Here is a 26,153-nt window from a genome sequence, read left to right on the forward strand (position 1 = left end):
GTATAAAGCAATTACAAAGTACGGCTGTGTTTTTTTCCTTGCGAGTACCCAACTTTTAAGAACCAGAAATCTTTGAAATTTACGTCAGCACATATTATTTTCGCAAAGAGGGGGTGGTTCAATGTACTGAGATTTGTACCATCTGTACATGACACAAATCGCAGTACATGCACGAGACCTTTCTGCCCGCAATCTCCAAGATTCTTTTGCTTTGTTTTACGGTATATTCTGTAGCCAGGTGATTTATATCTATATAAATACGTTGGCTATTAATTTGTTGGCTAAATGTACGAAAAAAGGGTCTGCTTATAACAACCGCAGACCGTCTATAACAAAAACATCTGTAGATAGACAATAGTTTCGACGCAAAAATCTAAGCCTTCGGTTGCTACTAACAAGCGCTGCAATATAATTCCACGTTGCAAATATACGGGCTTGCTCAACCCTTTTGAGTATTATGATTGCTGTCTTTCTGCTCGCTAACAGTAAGGATCTAAACGCGGATGCCCGGATTTAAAAAGCCAAGTGTAAAACAGCCGGCAAAAGCTGCTCCGATTCCTATCGTGCTGGTGCGATAGTAGGCTCAGTCAACTGTGCAACCCATTGATACCAGTTGACTGAGCCTACTATCGCACGGGTAATATTGATCGTTTCGTTGGATTCTCTTGACATTAATTTTACTGCACTTAAGCGTACTGTATGGCGTATGCTATACAGTATACAGTGTATAGTACAGAGACCATAAAATGTTCAAGTTTTCATTTAACTTTAGCGACTTTTGCATACTCACATCTGTTAAGTTTAGATCGGGAATAATTTACGGTGTTTCACTGAAATCATGATAATTTTTTAGTTATAATTATCACCGTATAGTTCACAGTGATTAAGGATGCTCAGTGTGCATCCGCGTGGTCTCTACCGTTGGAATACGGTTGATATTCAAGGCCAAGATGGATTATTCCAGCACGGCCGTGTGGTGAACGTGGTGTTTGAAGGTCTCGTGGTGGACTTTGACTGTCCCGGTCGACGGACGGAGCTGGTTTCTTTTGACGCGGCCTTTCACTGTTATCGCGTGGGGGAGTACATCCCGGGAGATTATCACAGCTGGTTATACCGGTCGCCGACCGCAGTGCCAGTCATTCCCCTCCCAGACGTTGAGATTCTCGCGCGCGTGTCCCCCGAACAGCCGTGGAAATGGTATCCGGCGCGGTTATCACGCAAGGATGTTTTTTGGCGGCAGTATGTGTTTGTGGAGATCACCCTGGATGATACCGTGTTCCAGAAACTGGTTGGTTTGCACTGCGTGCGGGTTGTGTCAAGGCGGAGATCGGTAAAGCCGGGGGATTTCATCGTTTCCTCATTTACTGACACTTTTTGGGGCACGGGCAATGCCCAAATGCTGTTGAGTTTGTGGAAGGAGAGCCTGCAGAGGATGGGCATGGAACACGCTGCGGATTCCCATCCGCATATTTATCCCGTGGGCTTCAGTACCGGAAAGCTGATGTACTTGCAACCGGCCCACCAAAAGTTACTTGGAATACTGGAAATGGTAACAACGTTGTTTAATTGCTTGTCTGCTTCCACGCTTTTACCATTTATACGAGTATTTTATTAGTTTTACAAGCAGATCAAACTGAAAGAATAACATCGTGTCTTTTTAGAGACAGCATAATATGGACAAAATTGGTACTAATTTATCACTTATTTAAATTTCTTAGAATATTTATTCCATAAGAAAACGACTTTTAGGGATGTTGCATGAAACTAGAAAAAACGATTAAAATCTCCATTTTTCAGGGTAAACTTATCGTTGACGTCAAGAGGGCAATGCAGTTGCGTATATCCACGGGATGGACATTTGGCGGTACCCACTGGATTCCGGCCGCGATTATTTCCAACCACATTAATCGACAGTCGCCAGATTCGCTGGCTTGGTTGCCGGCGAATCTTCTCCAAGAAACTTTCCAGTATTTGGACAGTATTAATCGCATACAATGTCGTCGGGTTTGTGCGGTGTGGGATACCATGGCCACAACCGGCGCCAACAACAACGAAGTGTGGGTGACCTTCACGACCGCCGATTTGCGCTACGACAAAGATTCGCTCGGTACCCAGCACGAAAAATGGCGGCGTTCTGCGTACATGGTTGGCTTGTGCTTGTGGAAAACTGTCACGGCAACAACGAAATGGGTGATTATTACGAATGCCATGGAGGCGGCTGATATTCACTGGAGCCACTGTCCATTTCTGGGAGACTGTCTGCGTGTAATCGAATTGGCTCGCCAAGAACAATCGCAAAGCAGCCAGAAAGTGAAGCTTATTCTGCATCGATTTCACTGGCGTCTGCAAGTGATGTTGCACATGCGTGCATTATCTTCGGCCGGTGCGGATGCGGCGGCGGTCGTCCAGTCACTGACGTGGACAGACTGCAGGTGTACCGTGGGTAATGAAGCTCCCGGTCAGCTTCTCCGCGGCGCACCCATTGCATCGGGCACTCTTGAGGTTGATGCCGATCGTCCAGAATTTCTTCTCAAGTTGTATTCCTTTCTGAAAAGCCATCTCCCGGTCAGGGAAACGGATTTCGCGACACTCCTTCCATTTGCTGGGTATCCGTATTACTACGAGTAGTGAAAGAGTTTTTTTTTACAGCGGGCTCCGCGACTCGTGTAACTGCAGCTGCATAACTTTTACTTGATCACAATGTAATTCGGATGCGACGATGTGCAACTTTAAAGCTGTGTTTGATGCTTTTTAAAGTAATTTTATTCCTCAAGATGGTTAAGATGGTTAAGGCGAACATTGCTCATTGTCAGTAATACTGGTATTACTCTCAAATGAGTGAAATGAACATGAGAGGGGATTATGCACAACACACTCATAGCAGTGATAGCATTACCAGTCAAAATTTCCAAACTCAAGCGTTGCAACAAAAAACAAGTGGATATTTGTTATTATACATATGCGGTATGTACCACCTGGTTACGAAAATTGGTTCCTGCTTATTTTTACAATTATACTTACGCCCGACCAGCTCCGAAATAAAAACTGACGAAGTGGTGTTTTTCCCATGGGCTTGAAATGCTTGGGTACTAGTAAAAACTTCAAAAAAGTTGCTAATGGAAAAGGACAATTTTAGGATGCAGAGAAGCAGCATATTATTTTAAATGAAAATTAATAGTACCGCAATGTACTTTCTACAATACAGTAATACTGGCATGTTTCCTTACCGCCACCCTGTACGGCTGTACAGCCTCAACACAACAAATGTACACTACATTGTACAATACATACTGCAGTAGTACGTATAGCAAATTTACAGTCAGAAAATAGGTCAACAGCAATAAATAATGGGCCTTGCGAGGGAAACTGCAAGCGGCATGTGTATCGATGCTGTGCAAGCTGCAAGTATCTGTAGGATCTACTTGCTAAACCGGCTTAATTGTGCCGGCAGTATTGAAACTACGTCTTGAAATCGGTACATCCGCTTTCAACTTGTACAGAGTAACATACGCACGCGGCACGCTAGCAGATTGATTTTCGGTTTATGTCCACGTGGAGTATTATATATAAATACCATCATAGTTATTCCGCTGGGTTCTGTTGATTTTGTGTTACAACGAAGCCAGACTGGAACAGTTTACCGCAAGTTCTGCATCCTGATTTATTATCGCAAACGAAAATGCCCTTGAATCTGTCGAGCTAAGCAACGGGAATGGGTTGCACGTTTACTATTATACACATATTTATGTAACCAACAAGGAATATGCTTAGTGTACATCCACGTGGTCTGTACCGTTGGAATGCGGTGGATATTCCAGGCACGGATGGGTTAATGCAGTACGGTCGGGTGGTGAACGTGGTGTTTTAATGCATTGTTTTGTACGAAAGTCTGGTTTATTACCCGATCTCCTTGAAACTTTGTCGTAAAAGGCACATGGTCATAAGGTCGAAAGTGAACCAATATCAGATCCATAGCATTTTTTTCCGATTATAAAATGGATTTCGAAATCTCGGCAACCGGATGTTGCGCGCGCAAACGGGTTTCAGAACAATGTATACAAATCATTTAGCTTTACTTAATGACATAAAGTATTACAGAAAAGTGATTCGGAGAGCGCGAAAGCGAAAGTTTTAGTGTATGTATCCCATTCCTGACGCTATGTACCGGGCCATTTCCCTTAATGAGATGCATAGACGGACCGGTAGAGCATAATCACAAATAACCACTGTATGACCGCCAGGTTTCGTCTTTTAGATTTTTAGATAATACAAAAATTCGCGCCGAAGTCTCTTTTAATATACTGACCAGTGTTGGTTGTGGCACAGGGAACAGCAGGGAAGAATTTGACGCTAAAAGGATCGAAAAATGAAGGTTTTTTGTAACAAGAAAAAAATTTGATAACAAATATGCAAAAATTAAAAATGTAATTTTTAAAAAGATTTAAGACTATATCAGCAAATAGTTATTTCAGTTCGGTCTCCCGCTTCGGTCCGGTCTTGTAGTGCCAGCCAACAGCGGTGCCCTTTCTTAGTAAATTAAATCAAACAATAGCTACATATTTGACTATATTTGGCTACATATAGACGATGACGAGTGTCTATGTGGATGCCGTTTACAGGATGAATTTACTGACGACGTCAAGACAGTAATGGAGCGACGTATACGCTCTGGCTGGCATTTCCTCGGCACCTCCTGGATGCCTCCCGACAATATTACCTGCCGGATTACTCCGGAGTCCCCAGAGTCCATATCATGGCTGCCGGTAAAACTTGTACAGGATACCTTCCAGTATTTGGACAGTGTTAACCGCACACGGTGTCGTCGTGTCTGCTCACTATGGGACATTGTCGCCGAGATGACCAAAGAGGTTTGGGTTACCTTCTCGTCCCCCGATTTCCGCTACAATGAAGATTGTGCGGGTCCCGAACATCGTGAATGGCGGCGATCCGCGTACAAGGTGGGTATGTGCCTGTGGAAAACAATCGCCGCCACAACGGTATGGGTCATCATTGCCAGTGCAGTGGAGTCGGATGGCTACCCGTTCCTGGGAGATTGTCTGCGGATCATCAAGTGGGTTCGCCAAGAACAACAGAGCCGTCAGAAAATAAAGGTCATCCTCCATAGATTCCACTGGTATGTGCAGGATGTGGCGTACATGATGGCGTTGGCGACCGCCTGTGCGGATGCGGCGGCCGTCGTCCAGACTCTGACGTGGAAAGACTGTCGGTTTACAATAGGTTATTCATGGACCGGCGTGCGCCACGGCATTAGCGTAGCGCTGGGCAGTGTCGATGTGGACGCGGATCGTTTTCGGTTTCTCCACAATCTTCACGCCTTTTTGGAAGGCCATCTTCTGGTCAGTAAAGCGGAATTCGCGGCCCTCCTTCCTCATGCGCGATTGCCACAAGTGTACATGTTCTGATAGACTACAAACTCTGTATTTATCTCTGACAATTGGAAATGGGAAATGGCAAAACTGCAGTACTTTACGTTGGAGAATTGTTGGTATTCGATTTGTACTACTCGTATAATGCGCCGAAGTTTAGTTGTTCGATGTTACTGTAATTATCTATTTAATATATTTCTTGCAGCTCAGATTTGTTGTTACGGGGAGTACAGAAGCTGCAGATAGACTGCTGCACTTTCAGATCATGTTATGTTGCTTCCGAGAAGCAATAATAATTGCAAGTACTTGTATGAGTATCTTGTTTATTTACTTATTTTTTCTCTGACTCTGGTAGCAGAAATTGCAAAACTGTATACACATATACTGTACTTTTAGCTGTATTATGAAAGAAAATAGGCAAAGAAGAGAAAAGAATAAAGAAAATAAGACAAGTTGTGGTCCTGATTCAAATTGTGCTAGATTCAGTAAGTCGGCATGATTCAAAATGAAAATGCTGTTAATTATCACCGAGCACTGTACCGCCTGTAAGCTTGTTGTTTTTCACTACTTATTTATTCCAGCTTGAACGGGATTGCGTTTAGTTTTGCTGCGCAAGGCTTTGCCGGAAAAAGTGTTAAAACAAAAAGTTCCGATTTCAGCTAAGCAGCGACTGTATCGATCCCAGTGTCAGTAAAACAAAATCAAACGCAGTTAACACACAGTTAATTCAAATTGTAAGTGTCAGGTGCTGTGCTCTTTATGTGCCTACTTGCAACTGGAGAGCAATTTAAAATGTGCTAAAAGTTAGTGCACACTGAGCCCGATACTGGAGTTCAGAACGATGGCCATTATAAAGTACTAAACCTCTAATATTTATTCAACTTCTGGGGAATAATAAAATAATCGGCAACTCGTACATGACTTTAGCACTGCAGTACAAATATGATTTTTACGAACAGCTGTTTACCGCTTAGTAGCGCACCTCATCTTGTATTAACCTAACCGTCCCAGCAATAACATCCGGCGATGTAAACCGGCAGTGGTAAATTCCTTTATAAGCATCACGCTGCAGCGTCAGCGGTACATAAATGCTACAAGTACTCGTATACTCGGGTATTAATTTTTTACGAACTACTTACTATTATTATTGCGCAAATGTTTATACCGGATAATACTGCTGCACACCCCGCGGACATTCGCATTAGCTATCCGGCTTAGAATGGTAATATCCACTACCGCTTTAAAAACACCACATTCCGTTCTTGCTACATCACCTGTCACAGAGCTAATGAATTTACCTGAAATTAGCATCACAGTGTTGTTGACTGCACATTAAATTATTGCCAGCATGTCGCATCACTGCCAGAAAGATCTCTCCTGGGTGCATACCGCACCCGTCTCCGCGCTGACCGACGAACAACTCATCCCGGGCCAGACAGTCAAGACGTCGCAGCAGGTTAAGACGCTCAACGAACCGGATATGCACAAGACCATCGTGGACACGGCCATCAGCGCCAAGGATCTGCCGACCGTGGAGTTCCCCTCCAGTTTTCCGGCAGTGGAGCGCTGTATTGCGGCCGTGGAGCAGGAAAAACACACCAAAGTCCATCACCAGTGAATCGTGTTACTAGATGTTTTTTCCACATCATTGCCAGAAATTTACAGATGTAATATTTGTTGTATAAATTTGCGCTCGTACGTTGCAGATGTATTGTGATAAAAGTTTTGGCTTGCGTAAAATCTAATTCATGATCTGCGAAATATATAGCTTAGTCATTCTTATAACAATATCTATTATAGCGCTATGTTTTCCGTTTGTGCATCTGTCGCTTTAAATTCTGATGATAATTAAGCGACGAAATAAAAAAGAAATTAAAAACAGGAAGAACATAATGGATGAAAGTCGTGTAACTGATAAAGCTGCTTCTGCATCGCCACTTGAAGACCGATAATTATCAAGCAAAACAACTGAAAATTAGGTAAACGTTTTAAAAAAAGGCTGCTACATGACTGCGCAATGCGCATTGCATCGTCACATGAAGTGCCACAAAGTATAATTTAATTCGCCGAACTCAGATAATTCTCTCGTTATTTTATGCACAAATTCTTAAACTGGCGAGTCACGACACATCAGCTAGCTGGAATGTACATGTATAGGTAAACGATTATACGGTTGCATAATTCCCTGACCGCATTAATTCTAATGGCCAGGCGATATTGTGACTGATCCCGAGCAAAATTTTAAGTACAGTAATTCAGTGAGTTTATTTTTTTACACACTTCACACAGTTAACAATTTTGCAGCTAAAACAGCGCGCTACAGTATAATACTCGGCACGATAACAAAATGAACACGACAACAACAACCAGTGCACCGCATAAAAAATTGCAGGTAAATAAATCTGTAGCAATACATAGATTATTATTGTACAGAATGATATCATCACGTATGTCTCTGTATCGACAGTTGGATACCTGCCGGTTGAAGTGTACGAGCGTGTATGACACTTTCGGCGAAAGCGTGGAAATTGTCTTGCAGCTGTCAGCCAATATAAACAATATTGCTAACCGGCACTCGTTCATATATTGCCGTAATATGGGTATTTCCCGCTCGACCGATAATAACATAATCAATACAGCACAGCGCATATTCCGTGTTCGTATTTAGCCGAAACAGCATGTTTACATTCTGAAATGTGATGAATCTTCTCACAGAATATTCTGTTAACACTGCCACAACATACGGTGAGTATATAAACCGTGCCTCCCTAACATGGCATTCATTTAATCACTGAACGATAAAAAAATTACAATTTGTTTGCTTGTTGATCGAAGGATTTTACTACCTGGATTATACAATCATGTCAACACACGAACCGAAAGCTGAGCGCCAGGGTGAGGTGCGCGCCGAGGCCCAATCGGGCGAGCGGACGGATGCGGGAATTCATCTGGGCGCGGAGAAGTACATGAAGGAGGACAATCCCCAGGATAACCCGGCGTATGATGAAGCAACGGGAAGACAGACCGGCGCCGGTGTCCCGCCGTCCCAACGGGAGATGGGCGATCGCCAACGGGAGGCGGGCGCCAAGGGTGCAGCACAACCCGATGAGTACGTCAAGGCGGCGGTAGTGCCGGCACCCGCCCCATCCGCCGATCATCTAATGAAGAACTACCCCGGGATGTATCCCGAGGTGGAGGAACAGGAGCGCCGTCGGGTGGAGGGGCAACGGGGAGAGGAGGCGGAACGGGAGCGTCGCCATCATGAGCACCACCATCACCGTCATCATCATCACCACCACCGCGATGAGGAACCGCGTCACGCGGAGAAGACCGTGGAGGTCCGTGGAAGTGATGGGGAGGTGCAACGCGCCAAACAGGAGGTGATGGGGGATTCCTGGCAGGGTCCGGATCCCCGGAATCCCGAGGAGTCGCGGCGTAGGGACGTCCAGGAACGGGATGAGGCGCCCCGGGAACGCCGAGTGGCTCGAGACGAGCACGTCACTGTTGAAGGTGCACCTCGAGAAAGGGAGGTACGGGAGGAAGTGGCCACCCGGGATCGGGACGTCGAGCCCCGCCGCCAGGATGTCCGGGAGGAAAAGGTCAGGAACACCGGCGAAGGCGAACGCCGGGAGGTCCGGGAAAAGGTCAAAGACACCGACAGCGGCGAACGCCGAGAGGTCCGGGAGGAGAAATTCAAAGACGACGGTCAGCGCCGGGAGGTTAAGGAGAAACGGGTGTCGGACGATGGAGAGCGCCGTGAAGAGCACCATGTCGAGAAGAACACCGAGAACCCCCGAAAAGGCTATAAGATGTCGGAAGCTTATGCGCATGGCGAGGCTGTCCACATGGACGCCCAGGAAGATTGCCGTATCAGTGAAAAGACTGACGACGAGGGCAAGGAAGTCCACCGCGAGGAGACCACGAAGGACGACGGTGAACGTCGAACGGAAACTAAGAAGGAAGTGGTACGCGATCGTGACAGTTCCCGGCGGGAATCAGAAGGCAACGCGGAGCGTGACCGCCGTCAGGGTCACGTCGAGGAAGACGTGGTTAGTCGACCGCCCAATAAGCAGACGGAAGGCGGAGATAAGCGCGTGGACATCGGTGGCGAGTCTCAAGGCGAAATGCACGAACGCACCGATGTAAAGATGCCCGAATATAACGAGCAAGAAGAGATGGCGGCAGCCGCAGCCAAACGAGCGGCTGAAGATGGCGCCGCCGTCGATAAGGATAAGGTCATCGCTGAACACGCCGCAATGTTCCCCGACGATGAGGACGAACATAAGAAAGGCGGACTGGTTCATAAGCTGAAGCACGCCCTGCATTTGGACCGCTCCGAACGCAAAGCCGAGAAAGAGCGGAAGAAGGAAGCCGAGGAAGGTTTTCCGGAACGCCAGGAAAAAATCAAACAGACGCAATTAGAGAGTCAAAAAGCGATGGAAGTGACAACCGAGGAGAAAGTGGAGACCCCCGACGGGGAAAAGGTTCGCGGGGAAAAAGTTACCAAAGAAAGGGATACCGATGGCGGCAGTGTCCAGAAGCGCACCACCGAAATCAAGGAAGAAAAGGATCCCCGGGAACCGGCTGATACGGAAAGCGTTCGCGAAGATAGAACCGTGGAAACACGGGACAGTGGCGCTTCACGTCGACCGAATGCCAGTGGCGATAAAGCGCGTGAACGCAACACCGAGACCCGGGAAAAGATCACCGACGATCGCGGTGATGTGCGGGAAGAACGCCGTGTCGAGCGGAACGAGCGCCGCGACGATGCGGGTGATATTAGTCGGCGTGAAGAGAAGACCGTCAAAGTCCGCGAACCGTCGCCGAGCCGGGGCGTGACCAGCCAGGGCGTGCAGACCGGCGAACCCGCGAAGGACCAGCCACCGCCCCAAGGATCACGTGACCAAGCCTACGAAGGCGGCGCGGTGAGTAACTCCCGCCAGAACGCGACGGTCCCGTTGGAGATCCTCAATCCCGAGGGGATGCACCGTAAAGCGGAGGAGGACGAGATTATTAAGAGCGGACAGAATTACGCGGAGATGGACTTCCGCCAACCGCATGAGGAGCGCATTCCCCGCGACCGTATTGAGCGCATGGTGGAGATGGATCATAAGCGGAAAGCGGCCGGTCTGGCGCCCGATGCCGAGGTCCTGGCCAATAACTTTCAGGTGACCTTCCACACGGCGGATTCCATGGAACGGGTGGACCAGGCCGGGCAGCCGGCGGTGGAGCAGGCGCCACCCCGACGCGATTCCTCGTATCGCCGTTAGATCTACCGGCTTTTTTGAATCTGTATTTAAATGTGCGGCGATATAATGCTGCACAGGTACTCTAACACTGTTAAATTATTATTGCGGGAAGTGATTTGTAAATTGGCAGCTAATCAAAGCGTATTGGTTCTTTGCGAGATTATTCATGTAATTTAAATTATTTATGTATTTCAGTAGCAGCGCCTTGTATGAGTACGTTATGTACTTTTTTTCCAGGTTGTTCCGCAAAAGTCGGGAATATAACCTGCTGAAGTTAAATAAAACATTAAATGTATAAAGTGAAATAAATGTCAAAGTTGTTTGCAGACTTTCTTTTGAGCTATGCCGCGGCCTCATTTCTCATCATCCAACATCGACTAAAACGTTTTGTTTTAAATAAAATTTATTTTTATAAAAATAAAATAAAATTTATTTTGCTAAATGACACTATTGAAAATGTTCAAAAGGTTCGTAAGGGAAGAAATGGTACAAGATTTTATGTTTTGCGAGCTGAGACACGAAAAATTGGCAAACAATTTTATTTGGCATCAGTGCAACCGAAGACGGCTTCATTTTTTCAAAAAATTCTTTAAACTTTTGTAGCTAATAAAATTCTCTATCGAAAAAGTCTAAACAGTTTACGGTGCGACAGAGGGTCTGCGAGAAACAAACGAAAACAGGAGACTGCCATTTTGGTCAGCCACCCGGTAGTAACTAACAATGCATTTATCGAGTTTAATGGTAAATAGGCATTTGCTTGTATAAGTTTTGAAAAAAAGTTACTTATGCACGTTATTAGCTGTATCTGTACAGTTTTCTAGGGACGGTGCAAACAGCTTTAGAGTACACTACGCCTCGATTGCAACGCCATACACCAGCCGCGTGACTGCAGCAGGACGTATACCGACTTCCTGTTATTAGTTACGCCAGCATCAGCTCGTATTACATGTACGGCTGTATATAAACTTCTTATTAAATTTTGAAAGCTTCTTGTATGTTTCAGTGGCGTTTATTAAAAATGCCCAAGACTGTTTTGGATGCAGTTGCTTCTTGTGCAAAGTGGGATAAGTTCACATCATGATGGGGTACCAGAAAAATGGAATCACCATCGAATTCACCTGGTCCCGCACACAAAATAATTATACGTATTTTAAGAACCCAAATAGAAACCAGTTGTCGTTAAAAAAATCTGTTGGAGAACAGCGCCGTTGATTTTTCAAATAAATGGAAAAGGAAACATCGCTGTTGAAAAATGCGCTGAGAGCGTAAGTTTTGTCCATGGCACAAATACGACAAAATTAATGAAGTGTGCTTGTGTGATTTCTGACAAGCCCGTTTAACACTTTCCTTTAGGTTTGTTCGCTACACCTGGAATTATTTCGCTTCTGCATCCACATGCACGTGCATTATTATCGCGTTACTCGCATGGAGAAATTAATACCGCACAAGCTAAAGCTAGCGCATTTCCATTATTTTCGGAAATTAATTTGCTTTTGTACCTGTACCGGTGCAATGCTCAACGTGAAAGGCGATACCAACTGGCCTTTTCTCATGACTTGCAAGTATACTTAGAATACAATCAGTACATCTACTGCATTTTACTGTAATTTCCGGTCTTATTTAAGAGTATTTGCAGTACTGAGTATTTCTGAAATATATACGAGTAATCTGGAATTGTGTGGAAGCGATGCTGAACTTTGGGAAAGAGGATACACTAAATCAGTTGTACTCGGACTGTTAGGGAATGCAGCCATGTTTCGGTTACGTTACGATACTGCTGATAATTGCTCTGATTTTGTCGTATTTTTATCAATGAAACGGAAAAGGCATAACGGACCGAACGTCATTATTTCCACTAACGTAATCCCCAATTTCGTTCAGGCATCGGACAGTAATTTCCAGGAAGATTTGTTAAGTGCAGTTACATGGACGTTCTTACATCAGCATCGAGTGTTGACCATTTTGTGGTGTTGCTTCTGGATAAGAAGGTTACTGATTTTCCTGCATACTCGTCAGTGATTCTGTTCAAGCCGGAAGAACGCAGGTTCAAAATGCCCGCGATGCTGAATGATTCTTTCACTATGTCTCACGTCATTTCCAATTCATCTGCGAAGGCAGACCATCAACTGCCCATAGAGCTTTGGCTCATTATTTCCCCCATTGCAGCGTTGTTAGCCAATAGCGGCGTTATCGTGCTGATTGTGGGTAAAGAGAAATTAAGGACACCCTTCAATATGTACATCGTGGCGCTAGCATTGAGCAATGTCGCCTACGCCATCATCCACGGCACTCTGAGCATAATGAACTGGGGTTTCACCGGCCACAACTGGACACTGGGCGACGCGGCCTGTACGATCCGCATTTACAGCAACTACGTTGTAGCGGCCATTACCGTGCACCTGCACCTGCTGGTTAGTCTCAGTCGCGCATGGGCCCTGTTCGGACCGGTATCCTATCGCAGCCACCACACTATCCGTTTGGCGGTGACGTTCTGCTTAGGCGCGGTGGTGTATGTGCATATTCCGCTGTTGCCCGGCATCATCCTGGATGCGCTGTACTACCGTCTCCCCACGGAGTACGGCTGCTGGATCAACCCTGCCAAACAGACGGTGTGGGCCACTTTTACTACCGTGGTGATCTTCGTTCTACCAAAACTCTTCATTCCCACCTGCTACCCGGTGCTCCTGTGGAAGACTGTGCAGCGAAGAAAAGTTGCGGCCCTCTTGCGCGGGAGAAGAAACGACAATCTACCGCCGTCGTGGACGCCGTCTAATACAAGAGATGATCATGTGAAAAACACCGCGTCGCGGCCGTTCATTGTCCTGACCCTGTTCACTGTTGGTGTTCTGGTATGCTGGATTCCTTCGTTGATTTTCTATGTTCTCGCTAACTATATTCCACCAACCGAGATGCCCATATTTTCTGAGGTTGCGCGAGTGCTGTATTCGCTGCAGGCGATACTGGATCCGATATTCTTCTGTCTGAGCGTCAGGGATTTGTGGTCTGGTCTTGCTTTATTGTGGACTCGGTGCATACGACGTCGAAGCGATGAGTCTCCACAAATGTCCAATCCGCCAATCTGAAAGATTAGTACAATAATATTCAAAGAAAAATTCATGTACAAAAACGGGAGATGCCCATTATTAATTATTATCCATTTATTATCCACAAGCGCCAGTTATATCAACAAGCTTCGCTCCGCAATTAAGACGACCAGACCAACAATATCCATAAGAAAAACTCCATTCTCAATTTTCCAAACATTTTAATGTTTGGTGTAGACGTCGCAGTGTGTTTGGTGTAAACGTTACGTGTAAACTCCGCCTTGTTCTCAGTTTTTTACATTTTATGAGAAAATTTCTGCCGGCTATGGTTCTGTTACCGTCATGCACGAAATTTCTGGACGACATTCTTATGCAGTTAAACCCTAAGAGCCTTGTCTTCGGATAGATTACTCTTTATAAGCAAACTGTCATATATGTGACGAACGGCATAATCGTTTATTATCTCCGCTCGGGACAGCAAACAACTAACTAAATAGACGTAACGTAGCAAATCTGGTACTTCGATTACCACATGGTTCATACGGCACAATGGACAACGGACATATCCACATCCAGGAGAACACACATCGCTGCACTTGTACGTACGTCTACTCGCACTAAACACCACACAAATGAAGTTTTACTTTTGCATTTTCTTTGTTGAAACCTTTGAGGTTAAGTAAGTAATTGAACAGTCTCTACAGCCTACAATGGGTGATAGTTTAAATAAAGTTTTGCTGTTGTGAATATATCACGTGCTTATTTTTCCTCCACCTGATCTGTACGTTGATTACTAATATAGAGTTTACCAAGTGTGGGTGTCTGTTGGGTGATATCGTGGTACCATGCCGGATGAGGAAAATGGAAGGATTACACTCATGAAACATCAAACACCGTCACGAGCAAAGTACTCGTATTATCAGTAGTGGAATTGACAATGGTTTGCATTCACTGACATCTGTGACTGATCGATCTGTAATTTACCATCATAATTTTTATTAACAACGAACTTGTAAAAATATAAAAGAAAGGAGAAAAAAAAGAAATATAAAAGGAGTTACGGTTCGTGTGTTCGCACGACGCGCTTCGTTAGCTCGGATTTAGACAAGATACCTTTATTCCAGCTCATCAGCTATAACTCTTCCCGGGTGAATGTTCAACAAGTACATAGACAAATAAAAACGTTCGTGGGTGATCTTAAAATTGAACTGCATTAACGATAGCGCAAGAAAACTAACAGTGCTTAAGTCACCAATCATTACTGTCCGTTGCACGGGTCAAGTGCTGGATGGCCTTCACGGTCATTGGGAAGCCACCGCGTTCGGCTATTCGGTTCACCAGTCACCCTTGTTCGTTGAACAGCACTTTCGTGGAATTCCATCGATTTATTGGAGGTATCTCACGTTACGTTGCTAAGGAATACATAGATGCGTTGCAGTAACACATCACAAAAATATGGCGAAAATTTATTTCCAAAACGCTTGTACAGTTGTACATTGAGATTTATGTACAGTACTGCGATTTCAGGAGCTACCAGCGCGCACAACAACCTTCGTTAATACATGTGAAGGATACAATGTAGCAGACGAAGCTAAAAATTCCGCATTAATTAAAGTGATACTTTATTTAAATTACAAGAAAACGCCACTAGAATCAAGTCACTTGAGGTAGAATAAACCGTCAGTAGTAAGTCACCAATCCTGGCATCATTCTCTGATTGGTCAGACACGCCCCCTTCTCTCATTGGCTGGCTCCGCCTCTTAAGCCAAGACTGGGACCGAGACAGGACCGCTAGTCTGGCTGCCTCCGCCTCTTAAGCCGAGACAGAGACCGAGACAGGACCGCTAGTCTGGCAGCTCTAAACCCAGACAGAGACCGAGACAGGACCGCTAGTCTGGCTGCTTGCTCTTAAGCCGAGACTGAGGCCGAGACAGGACCGCTAGTCTGGCTGCCTCCGCCTCTTAAACCGAAACAGGACCGCTAGTCTGGCTGCCTCCGCCTCTTAAGCCGAGACAGAGACCGAGACAGGACCGCTAGAATAGCAGTCTATCTGACTTCGCCTCTGAAGCCAACACAGAGACCGAGACAGGACTGCTAGTCTGGCAGCTCTAAACCCAGACTGAGAGCGGTGACAAGACCCGGATCTAGTTTCTAGGTCATGTTTACCCCCTTTCTTTTGTTCATTGTTCCCTTCCCTCTTTTATTATGTTTTCACCGAATAAGAATGGTTCAAAGTTTAAGTAAAACAGATCAGGCCGCATGAACATACGCAGGAGTAACTGTACAGTCTTTGACAAAAAATACAATTTGGAGAAACGCGAGAATGGTCAACATAGGAATCTCCCGTTGACGATAATTACGTATTAAAACATCGGTAAAACAGGTAAATAAAAAGTATAAAATCGGTAAACTGGACCCATTATCGAACAAAGAGCAGGCGACTAAAAGTCCGATTATTTTTCCAATGGGTCGTGTAGATTTCCGACATTAGTGCCAGAATTCTGGATACGGCAATGTTATTATCCGGTCGAACTGGGAAAATCGGATCATACGGCCGTGTTTTTTATTATTGCTGAGTGCAACACGTAAACACCCTGGACCAGCAAATTCAATCTTCTTGCAGCCTTCGCCCTTAAATCCTCGTTCCAACATCCGCCCAGGGACCCCCATAAATCGTTTTCATGAATGAGTTGAGATGTGTGGATTGTAGTCGTACGCCGTATTCCTTGGCCAGTGCCAATCCATACGCATCCGGTTGAGTTTCATGTATTAAAAAACAGTACTCGTATTCTGGACACAAAAACGCTATAATTTTTGGTGTAATTTTATATATTGTATAACCCCAAAAAGTTCCTATAATTTCTACACCGTTGTCAGCCATTTTGCACGGATTGTGAAGAGTAACAAAATTTTGTTCCCCGCTTTCACTGAGCACGAGCAAAGCAAGTTTGTCGGTGACAGCTGGCGGTGGTGGCGTAACTGGCGATAAGCCTACAGTACTTGTAATTTACACCTGAACCACACCGCACCGGACTCAGCACAGCTCGGCACGGCAAAGACATGGCCAAAAGTACCGAACCGCCATGTACTGGTACTGTATGTGTTGTACTGCCATTACTCAGAAACAATATAAAAATGTACTAGTACAGTACTTTGCTTTCGTAGGCAGAACGCGCTAACAGCATGCTTTCTGATGGAAATTAGACAGCATCCGGCAGCGTCTGGTGATGTAACTTTTCTCTGAAAGTGAGGAGAAAACACTACTTGTACTTACACACTTCACCGCACCGGTTCAAGCACCGCCCACCAGCGCTCAGATAGGGTAGACTAGAGCCCTGCACGAGCAGCAAAAGTGCTGCTCGACTCGCTCGTTTCAGCTTTCTGAAACTTCTTGCTCGCTCAGATCGCTCGCGCCCAAACCGCCGCTCGCTCAACTCGCTCGTTTTCCAATTTTTCTTTGCTTCCGCTCGCTCAATTCGCTCGAAATTTTATTTTTCCAAATCGGCTCGCTCGTGAGATTGGCAAAAATTTACGTATCGATTTTTGCACGAATTAATTATGCCAAACTTTTCAACTACACTAAAACTTGGTAAGTGTAATAGAATGTTCAGAGACAATCACTTACATCTCCATACTGGTAGTCCGTTTCATTAGTTTCATTTTCTCGCTAGTACCTTTCTCTAATTTTCAACTGGATGCAGTTTTCATAATTTAGTCTGAAATAAATACATATGTACAATAGGATGCCCGAAAACTAAAATGCACCTTTCTTAGGAAGCATTCAACTGATTCATAAAACCGTCAAATAATGTTTTAGTTGGCTACAGACTATCAAAACTCAGTCCCGAGTCCCAACCGGTCTAGAAACGTTAGTAAATTACTTCGCGCGAAGCGCGAAGGTGACGGTGGTTTAAGACCGTTTTCAGGTCGGCCAATGTAATTTTGTACTAGAAACCTCTCCAGTTCTCACAATGTCAGCCTGTAGGCTCGCGCTCGCGATCGCTCGAACCCGACCATCCCGCTCGCTCGGCTCGCTCGCAATTTTTTTCTGTTGCTCAGCTCGTTCGCAAATTCGCAAAACGACGCCTGCTCGCTCGAAGTGCTCGCGAGCGCCGAATGCCCGTGAGCCGAGCCGAGCGGCTCGGCTCGTGCAGGACTCTAGGGTAGACAAACCAGTCATGTACTGTATGTATTTTACTACTACTTCGCGTCAACAAATATACGAGTACGATTACAAATATACAAATATTGTACAGGTACTGAAGTGGACAGATCGCGCAAACAGCAATATGTCTGATTAAATCACATAGAGTATACAGTCTAAACATATCATCAAATTTTGGGAACAGAAACAACTTATTGTTATTAGCGCTATAATAATTTCACTTCTATTTATTAAAATTCAGTACTAGGTATACATACTGGGTAGTGCAAACAACGCTCTGTATGTACCCGACGACACAAACAATGTAGTCGTAACGATTCGTAGGTACATATCCACTTGAAACAGCCGAGCATCAGTGTTTTGAAACATAGATTGTTCGTGTATTTACATGAGACATTAGTAATTAATATGATTATTTTCTTACCGGTAGTAGTGTTACCTTAAATTGCACTTCCGCAGAGCAAATTCAAGGAGTTTTTAAATTTATCATAAAACTGCTAATTTCTCCAATTAAAAACTCCAAAATCTGTACCGATAACGGAGTATTTCAAAGTATAAATGTGGAGTCTTTCGGAAAAAAATTCTCATAGGTAAAGCATACGAGTAGCGACAAAAACAGGTCGTTTTTGGTAATGGAAAAAGTGACTTTTAATTTTAGATCTAAAACTACCTGTTTGTTACGCATTTCTTGCCCAAATATGTTCGAAAAATCTACGTTTACCAAGCAAATTTTACAGAGTTTTACTGATAATTGCACGCCAGCGCACGCGCATACGTTTAGTGTATACACAAGGATTATTGCAAGAGGCTTTTAACAGCTTTGATAAGTTCGCACCAACTACCGTAATATGCAGATTTACGGTTGTTATAGAATGAAGTACGCAAGCTAATGCTATCCGCCAGATGCATTTCTGCATCGATTGTGCTGCAGTAATTAACATACTCTAATATCCTATCAGCCGTTTTGTACGGGTTTTGGGAAAAAAGTGAAACAAAACTTTGTATCCGCTTCCACTGAGCATGTGCCCAACGATATGGTGAGTATGGTCAGTGACAGCAGGCTATGGTGATGTAACTGGCGATGAGTCATGGCGAAGCGGATTTAGAAAAAATAATACTTGTACTTACACCGTCCGCGCCGGACCGCATTGGACCCAGCACCGCATGTCAACGTATAGGTGGGGTAGACGAAACAGCCATGTACTGTATGTATTTTACTGCTACTATACGCGCAGACAAATGTACGGGTGCTGGTACAACATACAAATATGGTACAAGCAGTTTACTTTCTCTCATATGAACAGAGCGCGCCAAAAAAAAAGTCTGCTGTCCTGTCTGATTACAGTCAGTCAGCATCTGTCAGCACCTGCGAGCGAGGAGCCTGTCTGTTCAGTCATGAAACGTTGGAGCAATATAAGCTATTTTTTGATTAAAATTACAGATAAGTTTACTTGTACCTATGAGCATTGAATACTAAATGTACATACTGGCCAACACAAACAATATAGACGTACCAAGCGTAACGTAGCTGCACATTCACTGGAAACAACCGAGCATCAGTACCCTGACACATAGATTTTTCGTATATTCACATGCAGACATTAATAATTAATATTAATATTTCCATACCGGTAGTAGTGTAATCTTAAAATTGCACTTCCGCAGTAAGAAACTCTAAAATCTGCACCGATATTGGAGTATTTCAAAGTAAAAATTTGGAGCTTTTCGAACAAAAATTCTTATAGGTAAAGCTTACAAGTAGCGACAAAAACAGAGAGTTGTTCGTAATGTAAAAAGTAACTTTTTATTTTAAATCTAAAACTAATTGCTCGTTATGCATTTCACGCCCAAGTGTGTTTGAAAAACCATATGTACTATGCAACTTTTACAGACTTTACTGAAATTTTCAGGTTGACAAATCAGCCATTTAATGTGTGTATTGTACTGCCACTACTCTCCAACAAATATATTTTATACGAGTACTCTACTTCGCACTCATATTGACAGAGCGCGGCAACAGCAAGATGTCTGATTGAAAATAGATTAGCGCTGACTGTGAGCATGCAACCTGTCTGTTCAGTTATCCACGGCGCCGCATCGGCCCCCGCACCTCTCTGGCCACCGCATCGCACTCCAGACCGTTGACCAACACAGTGCCGGCCCCCGCACTACTTACAAAACCGGTGCCCAATACCACACTACACCGCACGGCAACGTATAGGTACTTTATGTATTGTACTGTCAGTACTCGCAAACAAATACAAATTGTACGAGTATTATACTTTGTACTCATATGGTCACGCGGCAACAGCCTGCTTTCTGATTGAAATCAGATAGCATCCGGCTGCGAGCATGTATCAAGTCTGGTAAGTTATCACACTTAGATGCAGAAGCAACTTATTTTTTTATCAAAACTCCAGATAAGCTTACTTGTAAAAATAAAAAGTCAGTGCTTCATGTACATGTTGCAAACAACGTAGGATTTATACGGGTTGGAGCAAACATTGTAGTCGTACCGTGCGTAAGCGTTAGTGCCTTGAAGCATCTGTTGCTCGCATATTCACAAACAGATGTTAGTAATTGTTACGATTATAATAACGTTCAGATACCATGCATCAACCAAAAAAAAGCGGTATTTAACATTTTTCTAAGTGTAATGTGGAATTACACAGGTCGATTCCATGAAAGGGCTAAGAAAAACTACTACCTTCACCGCACCGTACCGCACTGGTTGCCGCACCACACGGAACCACACCGGACCCAGCACCACGCCGCACCGCACAGCAACTTATAGGTAGGGTAGACAAACCAGACATTGTACTGCAACTATTCGATAACAATTAACATATAAATATTGTACAAGTAGTGTACTCAGCACTTATATGGACAGCACGCGTCACAACATCCTGTCTGATTGAAATCAGATAGCATTCAACAGCCACTGTGCAGCCTGTCTGTTTAGTCATCAACCTTTGGGTTAGAAAAAACTTTTTTTTTTCTGATTTAAACTACAAATTACTTTAACTTGTTCCTAAAAATTCAATACTAGGTGTGCATACTGCAAAGAGCACAGTTTATATACCGGCCGGCACAAGCAATGTAGACGTACAGTGATGTAGCTTCCTATCCACCAGGAGAAGCCATGCGCCAGTGTCTCGGAACATATGTTGTTTGCATATTTACCGCAGATATTAGTAATTATTACGATTATATTGACTTTATTATATTGTAATTATTACGATTATATGTCCTCTGTTCTGAACATTTGATCATAACCACTGTTAGGTGCGTGTATGAGTTTGGAGTTAAGAGTTTTACTACGGATCTCGTATAATTCTATTCTTGAACACGTACACTTTTTCTCACAAGATATATTACAATTTTTTTTGCAGTCAAAATTTCCAGAACTGCACCCAAAAACATACTTTTGCCGGACACGATATTGTAGTTTTTCATTTGCAAATCGCATAGGTATTACATAGAAAACAGCGTTAAACGTGGAGTTTTTCTTATCAAAAATGTGCAGTATTTTATTCAGTAAAATATTACATAAAACTGCATTAGTGTTTTGTCAAATTGGGGTCGCAAATGGTACTTTTTGAACGTACGGTTTACAAATTTGTCAAATATTTGGTGCAATCGCTACGTTCGGTTGAAAAAAACGGCTCGATACGTTCGGTTTAAACAAAAAAATATCAACGGGATTACCAATTGAAGTTATAGTTGCAGTACAATGTCTGGTTTGTCTACCCTACCTATAAGTTGCTGTGCGGTGCGGCGTGGTGCTGGGTCCGGTGTGGTTCCGTGTGGTGCGGCAACCAGTGCGGTACGGTGCGGTGAAGGTAGTAGTTTTTCTTAGCCCTTTCATGGAATCGACCTGTGTAATTCCACATTACACTTAGAAAAATGTTAAATACCGCTTTTTTTTGGTTGATGCATGGTATCTGAACGTTATTATAATCGTAACAATTACTAACATCTGTTTGTGAATATGCGAGCAACAGATGCTTCAAGGCACTAACGCTTACGCACGGTACGACTACAATGTTTGCTCCAACCCGTATAAATCCTACGTTGTTTGCAACATGTACATGAAGCACTGACTTTTTATTTTTACAAGTAAGCTTATCTGGAGTTTTGATAAAAAAATAAGTTGCTTCTGCATCTAAGTGTGATAACTTACCAGACTTGATACATGCTCGCAGCCGGATGCTATCTGATTTCAATCAGAAAGCAGGCTGTTGCCGCGTGACCATATGAGTACAAAGTATAATACTCGTACAATTTGTATTTGTTTGCGAGTACTGACAGTACAATACATAAAGTACCTATACGTTGCCGTGCGGTGTAGTGTGGTATTGGGCACCGGTTTTGTAAGTAGTGCGGGGGCCGGCACTGTGTTGGTCAACGGTCTGGAGTGCGATGCGGTGGCCAGAGAGGTGCGGGGGCCGATGCGGCGCCGTGGATAACTGAACAGACAGGTTGCATGCTCACAGTCAGCGCTAATCTATTTTCAATCAGACATCTTGCTGTTGCCGCGCTCTGTCAATATGAGTGCGAAGTAGAGTACTCGTATAAAATATATTTGTTGGAGAGTAGTGGCAGTACAATAGACACATTAAATGGCTGATTTGTCAACCTGAAAATTTCAGTAAAGTCTGTGAAAGTTGCATAGTACATATGGTTTTTCAAACACATTTGGGCGTGAAATGCATAACGAGCAATTAGTTTTAGATTTAAAATAAAAAGTTACTTTTTACATTACGAACAACTCTCTGTTTTTGTCGCTACTTGTATGCTTTACCTATAAGAATTTTTGTTCGAAAAGCTCCAAATTTTTACTTTGAAATACTCCAATATCGGTGCAGATTTTAGAGTTTCTTACTGCGGAAGTGCAATTTTAAGATTACACTACTACCGGTATGGAAATATTAATATTAATTATTAATGTCTGCATGTGAATATACGAAAAATCTATGTGTCAGGGTATTGATGCTCGGTTGTTTCCAGTGAATGTGCAGCTACGTTACGCATGGTACGTCTATATTGTTTGTGTTGGCCAGTATGTACATTTAGTATTCAATGCTCATAGGTACAAGTAAACTTATCTGTAATTTTAATCAAAAAATAGCTTATATTGCTCCAACGTTTCATGACTGAACAGACAGGCTCCTCGCTCGCAGGTGCTGACAGATGCTGACTGACTGTAATCAGACAGGACAGCAGACTTTTTTTTGGCGCGCTCTGTTCATATGAGAGAAAGTAAACTGCTCGTACCATATTTGTATGTTGTACCAGCACCCGTACATTTGTCTGCGCGTATAGTAGCAGTAAAATACATACACTACATGGCTGTTTCGTCTACCCCACCTATACGTTGACATGCGGTGCTGGGTCCAATGCGGTCCGGCGCGGACGGTGTAAGTACAAGTATTATTTTTTCTAAAACCGCTTCGCCATGACTCATCGCCAGTTACATCACCATAGCCTGCTGTCACTGACCATACTGACCATATCGTTGGGCACATGCTCAGTGGAAGCGGATACAAAGTTTTGTTTCACTTTTTTCCCAAAACCCGTACAAAACGGCTGATAGGATATTAGAGTATGTTAATTACTGCAGCACAATCGATGCAGAAATGCATCTGGCGGATAGCATTAGCTTGCGTACTTCATTCTATAACAACCGTAAATCTGCATATTACGGTAGTTGGTGCGAACTTATCAAAGCTGTTAAAAGCCTCTTGCAATAATCCTTGTGTATACACTAAACGTATGCGCGTGCGCTGGCGTGCAATTATCAGTAAAACTCTGTAAAATTTGCTTAGTAAACGTAGATTTTTCGAACATATTTGGGCAAGAAATGCGTAACAAACAGGTAGTTTTAGATCTAAAATTAAAAGTCACTTTTTCCATTACCAAAAACGACCTGTTTTTGTCGCTACTCGTATGCTTTACCTATGAGAATTTTTTTCCGAAAGACTCCACATTTATACTTTGAAATACTCCGTTATCGGTACAGATTTTGGAGTTTTTAATTGGAGAAATTAGCAGTTTTATGATAAATTTAAAAACTCCTTGAATTTGCTCTGCGGAAGTGCAATTTAAGGTAACACTACTACCGGTAAGAAAATAATCATATTAATTACTAATGTCTCATGTAAATACACGAACAATCTATGTTTCAAAACACTGATGCTCGGCTGTTTCAAGTGGATATGTACCTACGAATCGTTACGACTACATTGTTTGTGTCGTCGGGTACATACAGAGCGTTGTTTGCACTACCCAGTATGTATACCTAGTACTGAATTTTAATAAATAGAAGTGAAATTATTATAGCGCTAATAACAATAAGTTGTTTCTGTTCCCAAAATTTGATGATATGTTTAGACTGTATACTCTATGTGATTTAATCAGACATATTGCTGTTTGCGCGATCTGTCCACTTCAGTACCTGTACAATATTTGTATATTTGTAATCGTACTCGTATATTTGTTGACGCGAAGTAGTAGTAAAATACATACAGTACATGACTGGTTTGTCTAACTCTACCCTATCTGAGCGCTGGTGGGCGGTGCTTGAACCGGTGCGGTGAAGTGTGTAAGTACAAGTAGTGTTTTCTCCTCACTTTCAGAGAAAAGTTACATCACCAGACGCTGCCGGATGCTGTCTAATTTCCATCAGAAAGCATGCTGTTAGCGCGTTCTGCCTACGAAAGCAAAGTACTGTACTAGTACATTTTTATATTGTTTCTAAGTAATGGCAGTACAACACATACAGTACCAGTACATGGCGGTTCGGTACTTTTGGCCATGTCTTTGCCGTGCCGAGCTGTGCTGAGTCCGGTGCGGTGTGGTTCAGGTGTAAATTACAAGTACTGTAGGCTTATCGCCAGTTACGCCACCACCGCCAGCTGTCACCGACAAACTTGCTTTGCTCGTGCTCAGTGAAAGCGGGGAACAAAATTTTGTTACTCTTCACAATCCGTGCAAAATGGCTGACAACGGTGTAGAAATTATAGGAACTTTATGAGGGTATACAATATATAAAATTACACCAAAAATTATAGCGTTTTGGTGTCCAGAATACGAGTACTGTTTTTTAATACATGACGCTCAACCGGATGCGTATGGATTGGCACTGGCCAAGGAATACGGCGTACGACTACAATCCACACATCTCAACTCATTCATGGAAATGATTTATGGGAGTCCCTGGGCGGGATGTTTGGAACGAGGATTTAAGGGCGAAGGCTGCAAGAAGGTTGGATTTGCTGGTCCGGGGTGTTTACGCGTTGCACTCAGGAATAATAAAAAACACGGCCGTATGATCCGATTTTCCCAGTTCGACCGAATAATAACATTGCCGTATCCAGAATTTCTGGCACTAATGTCGGAAATCTACACGACCCATTGGAAAAACAATCGGACTTTTAGTCGCCTGCTGTTTTTCGATAATGTGTCCAGTTTACCGATCTATACTTTTTATTTACCTGTTTTACCGATGTTTTAAGAATTATCGTCAACGGGAGATTCCTATGTTGACCATTCTCGCGTTTCTCCAAATTGTATTTTTTGTCAAAGAGACAAAGACTGTACAGTTACTCCTGCGTATGTTCATGCGGCCTGATCTGTTTTACTTAAACTTTGAACCATTCTTATTCGGTGAAAACATAATAAAAGAGGGAAGGGAACAATGAACAAAAGAAAGGGGGTAAACATGACCTAGAAACTAGATCCGGGTCTTGTCACCGCTCTCAGTCTGGGTTTAGAGCTGCCAGACTAGCAGTCCTGTCTCGGTCTCTGTGTTGGCTTCAGAGGCGAAGTCAGATAGACTGCTATTCTAGCGGTCCTGTCTCGGTCTCTGTCTCGGCTTAAGAGGCGGAGGCAGCCAGACTAGCGGTCCTGTTTCGGTTTAAGAGGCGGAGGCAGCCAGACTAGCGGTCCTGTCTCGGCCTCAGTCTCGGCTTAAGAGCAAGCAGCCAGACTAGCGGTCCTGTCTCGGTCTCTGTCTGGGTTTAGAGCTGCCAGACTAGCGGTCCTGTCTCGGTCTCTGTCTCGGCTTAAGAGGCGGAGGCAGCCAGACTAGCGGTCCTGTCTCGGTCCCAGTCTTGGCTTAAGAGGCGGAGCCAGCCAATGAGAGAAGGGGGCGTGTCTGACCAATCAGAGAATGATGCCAGGATTGGTGACTTACTACAACCGTCACTAGAATTGATTCTTTTGGTCCTAATCCCGATTCTTTTGGTCCTACATATTATCTGCTTAGTGTCGTTCTTTGCATGTAGTCGTTCTGGTCAGAGGATCG

At 43.8% G+C, this 26,153-nt stretch overlaps 3 protein-coding genes across 4 annotated transcripts; all 3 read left to right on the plus strand.

Moving 5' to 3' along the window:
• Positions 1 to 703: 703 nt before the first annotated feature.
• Positions 704 to 2,628, plus strand: LOC129598111 (uncharacterized). Its single transcript, XM_055495864.1, has 2 exons — positions 704 to 1,549; positions 1,798 to 2,628. The coding sequence occupies exons 1-2, from the start codon at positions 890 to 892 to the stop codon at positions 2,626 to 2,628; spliced, it is 1,491 nt and encodes a 496-aa protein (XP_055351839.1). The 5' UTR covers positions 704 to 889.
• A 915-nt stretch (positions 2,629 to 3,543) lies between these two features.
• Positions 3,544 to 5,799, plus strand: LOC129598098 (uncharacterized). Of its 2 annotated transcripts, none has more exons than XM_055495850.1 (2): positions 3,544 to 3,818; positions 4,620 to 5,799. In XM_055495850.1, the coding sequence occupies exons 1-2, from the start codon at positions 3,801 to 3,803 to the stop codon at positions 5,421 to 5,423; spliced, it is 822 nt and encodes a 273-aa protein (XP_055351825.1). In that variant the 5' UTR covers positions 3,544 to 3,800; the 3' UTR covers positions 5,424 to 5,799. The 2 variants fall into 2 exon arrangements, with proteins under 2 accessions (XP_055351825.1, XP_055351826.1); XM_055495851.1 differs by lacking the exon at positions 3,544 to 3,818 and adding an exon at positions 3,851 to 4,053.
• Positions 5,800 to 7,997: 2,198 nt separating this feature from the next.
• On the plus strand, positions 7,998 to 10,956 carry LOC129598086 (trichohyalin-like). Its single transcript, XM_055495835.1, has 2 exons — positions 7,998 to 8,132; positions 8,223 to 10,956. Exons 1-2 carry the CDS (start codon positions 8,087 to 8,089, stop codon positions 10,655 to 10,657), a joined length of 2,481 nt encoding a protein of 826 aa, XP_055351810.1. The 5' UTR covers positions 7,998 to 8,086; the 3' UTR covers positions 10,658 to 10,956.
• The last annotated feature ends 15,197 nt before the right edge of the window (positions 10,957 to 26,153 follow it).

Source organism: Paramacrobiotus metropolitanus, unplaced genomic scaffold, assembly GCF_019649055.1.
Source record: "Paramacrobiotus metropolitanus isolate TYO unplaced genomic scaffold, Prichtersi_v1.0 Parri_scaffold0000114, whole genome shotgun sequence".
NCBI classification, from domain to species: domain Eukaryota; kingdom Metazoa; phylum Tardigrada; class Eutardigrada; order Parachela; family Macrobiotidae; genus Paramacrobiotus; species Paramacrobiotus metropolitanus.